The sequence below is a fragment of the Lonchura striata genome, chromosome 2 (genome assembly GCF_050655825.1).
Source record: "Lonchura striata isolate lonStrDom1 chromosome 2, ASM5065582v1, whole genome shotgun sequence".
Lineage (NCBI taxonomy): Eukaryota > Metazoa > Chordata > Aves > Passeriformes > Estrildidae > Lonchura > Lonchura striata.
Genome location: NC_140704.1, coordinates 146,799,875 through 146,808,489, shown reverse-complemented (window position 1 = coordinate 146,808,489; position 8,615 = coordinate 146,799,875). Strand labels below are relative to the sequence as shown.

The following is an 8,615-nucleotide window of genomic DNA, read 5'->3' as shown; positions in this document are numbered from 1 at the left end:
TCTCAGCAATCATACCCTATCCTTCAGGAATGTACGTATGCTGCCAGTCAGGCTGTATAAATGCCGAGAGCAGGCTCAGACAAGTGGCTCACAGATTTAAGCTGTGTCCAAACCTTGAAGGAAATTTAAGGGCAGCTTAGGAGAGGCCAAGCTTTTATGCAGTGGCTTTGGACACCTGAAGCCACAGGCAAGCACCCTGAACTCCAGTCCTCCTACACAGGGTACAGACATTACAGATGCCTTGCAGACCCTACAACCAAATAAGCTGCCCCAGCTGTGCTGACAGTGCAGAGAAACAGGTATTGTAGGGAAGGATTCAATCCATTCAGATCCCTACAGCAGGTCAGGGTCAGGCACTTCCTAAAAATGTCTATTTCCCTCAGCAACTGTAAAAGGAGGCTGGGGGGGAGGGGCTGGATCAGTAGCAGGTAATGGCAGCAGAGTTCTCTAAACCCAGATGAGTAAAGTCCCCTGCTGTGAAGCCCAAATAGAACCAGAAACAAGAACTGTGTGATGCACAAACATCAACATATTCCAGATAGACCAACTGTCTATCTGGACATATTCCAGATTGTCTCCAGCCCTTCTGAGACTCCCAAGCACAACAGCAGTCTACAATCCTCCCATCAGCCCTGAAGAGGCAAAATACAGCAAAACCTGTACCAAAAGGAAATCTGGAAGATCAACAGAAGAGGTCTCACACATAGGGTGCAGGGAAGACCTGGAGGGCTTCTATCTCCAGGCTTATGAGTACTGAAAGAGATCACCACTCACCTCATTTCCCAGGAAACCCTGGCAGGATCTGACCTCCCTTTGACACACTCTTCTCTTCTCCTTTTTGCAGTCAACTGAGACCTGTATGACATTACAACAAAAGAAATGTCAGCAAGCTCAATCTTGTCCCCTCCCTCCAACCAAAAAACTTCAATTCACTTAATTTTACAACATAAGGCTGCAATGGAAACCAGTTATATATAAATTACAGCTTATATTAATAGTAGCTTATGTATGCATTTAAATATTTATAATATTCATATATCTATTTAATAAATATTGTCTATTTAAATATATACATACATACATACATACATATATATAAATGTATAAATTGGTGAAGGGACAGGGCCTCATGCAAGTGGCTGAAGCAGCAGCACATTCCTCTGCAGCCACCAAAGTTCAGGAATCAATGATGCAGCCCTACAGCCTGTCCCATGCTGGACTCCCACAATGACCAGCAACGTGGCATAAAGATGCATGTCAGGGTCCTCCTGAGATGTTCACTGCCAGCTCCAGAGCAATCCCTCAAATACTCCTAAGGAGTAATGGGGGGAAATACAGACAGGAGTGACGGGGTGGCCCAGAGCTGTGAGAAAAAGGAATGGAGGCAGCAGACTCCTGCTCCATAACCCAGAGCATCCCAGTGTCATCACAGAGAGGATGTCAGCTTTTCCTCATGGTGGCCTCCAGACATTGCTGACCCCTCTCACTACAGCCCAATGGTCACACACGTCAGCCAGGTGGACATCAGGGTGTGTTCAGGTTCTCAGTGCTCTGCTGGGTTGTGGTCCTCACAGACTGTTTTCTCTCACCATCCAGGATCCCATCCTCTCCTTCTCAGGCCACAGAGCCCTTGTTGGCACAGCCATAAATCACACAGCCATATATCACACAGGCTGCTGGCAGTGCAAGTGTGAGGCAGAGGAGGGAAGGGGACCGGTATCACCATCAAAATCTCCTCTTTGCTCAGCCTACTTAGACTCAGCCACATTTGCACTGCTAAATTTGGGAGAGTATGAGAAGCATTCCCTCTGTAATGGGAGGTGGGGGAGGGACAAGGCAGCTTCTGGCCTTCTTTAACTCCTGCCAAGTGCTCTGCAATTCAAAGTCCATGTCAGGGAAGCTACCCCTGGCTGCACAACAATAGCCTAGACCCAGCAAACCTGGAGATCAGTACCTTAACCCCTTCCAGTCAGCATATGAGCCTGCCAATTTTAAGCAAATGATTGAGTCAGGCTTTAGGAAACAGATCCCACTGAAACAGCAGTATCCAGGAGGTATGTGGAGGGAATTCTGGATACATCCACACATCAGCTTCAGACAGTAAGTTTGAAGGGATGTCCTGAAGGGATGCAGTGCTCAGTCTGGTACCAGCTAGCAGCAATCCTCACCTTCAAACTGATTTAAGAAGCTATGAATGACTATTTTTGGGTGCAAAACAGATTAACTACTCATGAATGACAGCATCAATACCTGCAGCAGGAAGGGGTCACCATCCCTGCCAGCACCAAGCAGCATGATTACCCTTGACCTGCAGCACAGGCACCTATAAAGCTACCATCAGGCTTTGCTCTTGAGATCACAGGAACAATTAAACTTCTCTCTCCTTGTTGCTGGCAGGTACAGGAAGGAAACACAGGTTACAGTAACCTTTCTGGGCCTGTTCTCCATAAACACCATCAGCACCTGCACCCTTCTGCAGATGCCCAGAAAAATCTGGCCCTGGAAACACAATCCATGGAACATCTGGGAAGTGGGGGGGGGCGCGCGCGCAAATGTCTTGCTGCCCACACCCAACAAATAAACATTTTAATTAATACCAGAGAGTGCCAAGTCCAGTGGTGTACATGGTGAGCCAGAAATTTTCCTCAGCATCCACACTGAGACATTGGAGGGAGCTTTTGAGGAATCCAGGCATGAGCCTGGGCAAGGGCCGGAGACATTTCCCAAGCAATTCACACGCGCAGAAAAAAAATGAATAAATAAATAAACAACCTAGGCTTGTTTTCTGCAGAATTGGGCATCAAACGTTCTGACATCAAGAAGGATGATTAAAGACAGCTGAGGTGCAGGAAAGATTAAAAGAACTAAATATGCCCAACCTGGCTAAGCAATGAGTAAGAGGAGACGTGATAAAAGACTCCAGGCATCTGAATGGAGGGAGTGGTGTGGCATTAAAGGACTGAATAAAATATCCTTCTGAGAAATGGATCCATCAACGATCTCTCAAGAGATAAGGTACAAGCCTCATTTTTTAGGCATTTATAAAACCGGTCGCCAGAACTGAGGTTTTTGAGGAGAAATCCACATTGCCCCGAAGGGAAAATACACCAAAGCTTTATATCTCTGCCATGGAGTGCTGCAAACAAGAACCTCAATGCCACCAGGGAGCACAGAAAACCTGGAACAGGGCAAGCATTTCATACCACCTCAAGAAGCAGAAATATGCCTTTTCACTGTAAAATTAAAATTTATGAACATATTTGATTTTTCACTTTCATTCAGCAGCCTTAATCCATAATGTCTCAGGGTTAGGCGAAAATAAAGAACAAAAAATAAAAAGGAAATAACCACCAACCTATTACACAGGTCTAGGGATCTAACAAGCACTAGTTTTTTTTTTCCCCACAATAAATAAAGATACATGGCATGGTACCAAGGAAGGAAGAGCCTGGACTGAGCTGGGCAGTGGTGTCCCTGACAACTGCCAGCCCAGCAGCTCTCTAGACACAGCCAGACACAGAACACACATGGGCAAAGTGACAAAATCCTGGGAAGTTTTTCAATTCTTGGCTCTGATGAGATCATACCCTTCAGTCAAAGTACCCTCTGACCTTCTGAAACCCAGGGGCCTGATACACCTTATAAAGATCAGAAATGAGTCCCGAGGCCTGAGAAAACCACCCAGGAGGAGAGATGAACTCACTATCAACTCTGTGAAGCCAAAATAGTGAATTCTGTGTAATTTCACACCATGTCCTGCTATATGAGGGTCATCTGAACATTCCCCCCTGGCACAGAGCGGTGCACCCTAGGGAAGGAGCTTGACCAGGCCAAAACTATTTACTGAAAGCAGACATATGCATGGTGAGGCTTTACCAACACCAGCTTATCAGTTCATCAGATGTGCCTAGGGACTCCAGCTGACCCCAGAATGTTCTTTCGGGTGCTTCTGCCCCAGTATTGCTGATGCAACTCAGACACTGGGGGTAGGACATACAAAGCTCAGTGGTATACCAGATTTGGGTACTTAGAGACTTCTTCCCCAGTTGGGAAAAGCCAGAATTTGTCAGTGGTGTAATTTTAAATCACTGTTAAATTCACACAAGGGACAAGTAAGTATCCTGTCCCAGCTGCCCCCGACCCCCTGACCTAGTGAGCTATGGCAGAGTAGTTGAATCTAAGAGAAAACTAGATAGGAAAAAACACAGAAGGTGAGTAAGTTTCTTCTAATTAATTCCCTAAACCAGTTCAGTGGGGCTCAGGCAAGTACTAGAAATCTTTACCCTTTTGGCATGAGTGAGATCAGTGGAACTGCAACATGTGACTGCAATCCAAGGCAACCTTTGTTTGCAAAACCAAGACTGGATCTTTTAAATTTTATTTTTTTCCCCCTTTCCCACAGCAACTTCTTAAGTCTGCAACTGTCTTTCTGCATGGGAACAGGAGATCCACCATTAATTGACCACTGAGTTTTATTGCAGAGTTGAAACAGGATGCTCACTGAGGATTTTATTGTGGGTTTTTTAATAAGTGGGACATTTTAGTAGGCAGTGTATCTTCTTGTTTTATGCTTGCTTGTTTCTTTGGGAGGCTGAAGTACAAAACCAGACTGCCAGATTCATTTTATATACTGAAGAAACATGATTTTGTTCTACCCAATTGTAAAAAGAGAATATTAAAAGACCCGTTCAAAGTGGAGGAAACTCTGCTCCTTATGTTTGGAATGAAAAGGAAAAATTAAAACATCTAAGATAGATTATTATACCTTCCATCAAACCTTCATCTTCCCACAGAATCAACTGCTTCCATTACCGCAGCAACACTGATGCTGGAGATTACCTGGCTCAGGGTATCACTGTCATACAGAATTAAAGGATTGCAGGCTGTATTTGGACAACTCCCTCCTTTCCTTTTGATGTTAATTTTGGTTATCCCTGCTCAGGCCATGACTGCAGTTTTATTCTGCTCTCATGCTCTCAGACTGACAGCCAGACCTGGCAGCTGTCACAGCAGGTGTGGCAGGAGGGCACAGCCCCTCTCTGACCCACAACTCATCCTTCCAGGAACGACTTTGGAGTCTGGAGAAGGGAATGTAAAATTCTGACTTGTGCAATTCCCCCTACAGGGAGTGGAGTTGATTTTTTCCCTGTTCAGAGAGTTAATGAGAAACAACTCTCTCCCAAAACACAGATTAGTTTCTACTCAGAAGAGTGGACTGGGGAGATAGCCCATGTGTTTAAAAAAAAAAATGCAGACAGCTCCCATAGGAAGAGGCCCAGGAGAAGCTGTGTGCTGGGAAGCAGGCAGCTCTCCATGTCCTTCCCAAGAAATACATTTCTCATCCTGACACATACATTTTGGTACACCCACTCCCACTCAGCAGAGCCTTTGCTGGCATCCATTTCCTCTGGATATTTTACAAATGCTTATCCAGAGCCTCCCATTCTCACTCTCTCATATAGAAATATATTAATATATTAATAGAACAGTAAGTGCTAATCTATTTTTGCTCCAGTTTTGAAAAGGTGTGAGAGAGAAATGAGTGTTTTTCATGTTTCAGAAAGATGGGCACCTCTGTCTGAGCTGTCAGCAGCTCCTCTGCTGAGGGAGAGGGGATGCACTTGCCCTATGCACAGAGCTCTTGGAGAGGGAATGCAGCAGGATGTAAGTGCCTGGACTGCTGCTGGTAGTCTGGAAAGAGTTACTGCTGGGCTGGGGTGAAGAATGCAAGTGACGCAGCAGCATCCTGCAGGGAGAGAAGGGAAAACGTAAAAAAAAAAATGCCTTACAAAACCTCCAGCTCTTTGGCTGAGGTTCTGGATGACTACACTTTTACTGTAAGTGTTTAGTAACTCAGACTCACATAACCCTCTCTGCCCACTTGGGGCCACAAGATGCAGCTTAGAAACTACAAGAAATGCTTCACACATACACACACACACACACAACCAATCCCTGTCCAAGGGAGGACAAAAAGCTTTTAACAAATTAAGCTGCATTTCCAATTTAAGCAGAGCTCTATCACTATTTATTTAACAATTTTAAAGTGTTATTTTAGCCTTCCTGGTTTTTGTGTGTTGAGAGATTGTTCCTGGGACAGGAGCCAAAGTTGCTTAGAGCAGCTGGAGGGAGGGAAAGGCAGGACAGAAGAGAGGAGGAGGAGGAAGATGACAACGCAATGCTTCACTGTGGTCACAGCAGCCCCCAGTCACAGAGCTGGAGGGAGGTGAATAGAAAACTGGGGACAATGATGGGGAGAGAGAGCTGGGGTGGAGAGCTGGGTGTGCTCTGTCACCATTCGGTGGCTGTTGAGGTTCCCTGCTTTCAGCACCCTGAGCCAGTGTGTGGGGAGATGAGCAGGTGAAAGCGAAGCTCTGGCAGTCCTGCACACACCAGCATCCATCCCAGGAAGATGCCACACAGCTCTCTGTAGGTACCATCCAGGAGAGGTGCTGATCCTGCCTGAGAGATGTGCTTACAGGAAAACTGACCAGAGGATGGATGACCCACCTGGTCAAAATGCTGTTTGGTATCCATCTGCTCAGAATGCCCTGCACTAACAACATCCCTGGAACAAATGCATCAAGGCAAAAACAACATTAAACATTTCCTGTGGCTATCAGACAACTCCCACTTGGACCGACATCCTCCTGCCATGACTATACTTCCAGATTAGCTTCCAAGAATATCTCTTTGCATGAAGTACTAGTCCTGTGAAGTCACCAAAGCCAGGATTTCATCCTTACACATAATTATATTCACCACTGTCATTAACATAATAGATCTGTTCCTAGAAAAGGGACTTTTAAAGAGGAAGTTAGTAGTTATTAGTTTGTCTTCCTTAAAAACATTTAAAATATCCTTTTTGCCAATGTCTTTGCAGTCCTGCCTTTTACTCTGTCCTCTGAAGTCTAGCAGTTGCCAGACTGCACTTCCTCATTTAGAACTGATGCTGTTGAGTCACCTGTACAGCACCCTGAGGTTTCAGGAATGCAGTTCAGAGCCTTCAGCATCACCCAAACCACCAAAGATGGGTTTTCTGTGTGTCCAAAGACACATCCTTGAGATGCCACTACAATTTTGCTGACCCTACTGAAGGGTTCTGGAGCTCCTCTATCAGCAGTCCTGCCACACCAGCCCTGCCATCATCAGTAAGCTTCAGGTGGTGGTCACCCCTTCATCTGGTGATATGATATGGAACTGTCTGGGAATTTGACTTCTTCCCAGAATAAGCCCCAGCCTATCAGCGTGGAAAAGGCAATAATTAGTAAACAGCTTGTTCTCTTCTTCACTTTTTCTTTACCCTTTTTAAGACAAATTACTATGCTTCTTTTATTTTTAAGCAACCGAGATCAACGTAAGTCAGATTCAGTGCCAACATGTCAAACATGTCACAAGCAAACATAGTAAACTTTTTTTTTTCCCCCAGGGGAATTTTAGCATTAACAAGACTGGAACTGAAGCCTAGATCTTCCTAGCAAGGCTCACATCTATATCCTTCAAGATCATGAACAAAGATGCTATGCTTTGAGCTGTACAGAGATGCAGCAAGGCAAATGAACCCTGCAAACCACAGGGAAAAACTCTGCAGCCTACAAAAAATCAACCAGGCATATCCTGTAGGTCTGCCTATCTATGATCTTCCTCTTCAAGGCATTTCTATATCCTCCAGTGATTTCAAAACCCAGCACATACTGTTTCAGCTTTGATGCTCTGTGCTCTCATTATCAACCAACCAATACCGGAATATCCTTTCTTCTTGCAGTAAACCCCCTTTTTTTCCCTAGGGGTAGAGCTGGTTGGACAGAACAGATCAGGCATTTAGCATTTCATCATAAACCTAAGTATCAGCTTGAATCACTACGGCTTGCATAGCTCCAGCATATTCCCATCAGCAGCAAACACCAGCCTGGTAACATCCCAGCAGCTGCAGGGATATTTGGTTTAGCATACACAGCAGAGGAGATCATCAGCTTACATCACAGCACAGAGTGACCACTTTGTGGCCAACCAAACTACTTCCAAGAGCCAAAAAGCCAAGTGCAAAGCAGTAATGACAGGAATTTGGATTCGGAACATCAGGAGCCATTGAGACACTCAGCCTCAGCAGGACTGATGGGGCAGAAACCATGCCAAAATCTGGATGCAAGGACTGCAGAAATGCTGGGCCAGAAGGGAAGTCAAACAGCCACCAAGCCCTGAACCCTCTCTTGGCTTGTCTTTGTGCTGCTCTCCAAGGCAACACCAGCACAGCCCTGCCAAGAGCAAGCAGGACTCGGCTGCAGTTCCCAGCGACAAGCATCACTTGCCCCACCACCCAGGAAGGGCTGCTGTGCTGCTAACAAAGAGGTTTCTAATGCTTTTTGGGTCAGCTCCAGCCTCACTCATTCTCCTTCACCACCATCACCAGGAGCTGGAACCCACACTTTGAGAAATGCCAGCCTACCCTGCTGCTACCAGGCATGACAGGGACGATGCACTGGAAGACAGAGCCCAGACAAGGAATTCCCTGTATGCATTTTTTGTCTAGCCCTGTCTTCAGACATGGAGAGACACTGTGTGCTGCACTCTTCACACCACCTGCCTGGATGTCTCAAATCTGCTGTGTTCCTTCA

General features: G+C 45.7%; 1 protein-coding gene across 26 annotated transcripts in view; it reads right to left on the bottom strand.

The window, feature by feature from the left end:
* LOC110476993 (uncharacterized) overlaps window positions 1-8,615 on the bottom strand; it is a 169,232-nt gene that overhangs the window by 109,133 nt on the left and 51,484 nt on the right. For 25 of the 26 annotated variants that reach the window (XR_014953055.1, XR_014953073.1, XR_014953067.1 and 22 more), the window contains one exon: window positions 775-855. The exons of the other annotated variant lie outside the window; for it this stretch is intronic. Coding sequence is in view for 3 of the 25 variants with exons in the window: in XM_085572564.1 (XP_085428690.1) it covers window positions 775-855 (81 nt within the window). In the remaining 22 variants the exon portion in view is untranslated. The remainder of the gene's footprint in view (window positions 1-774; window positions 856-8,615) is intronic. 26 annotated transcript variants of the gene reach the window in all.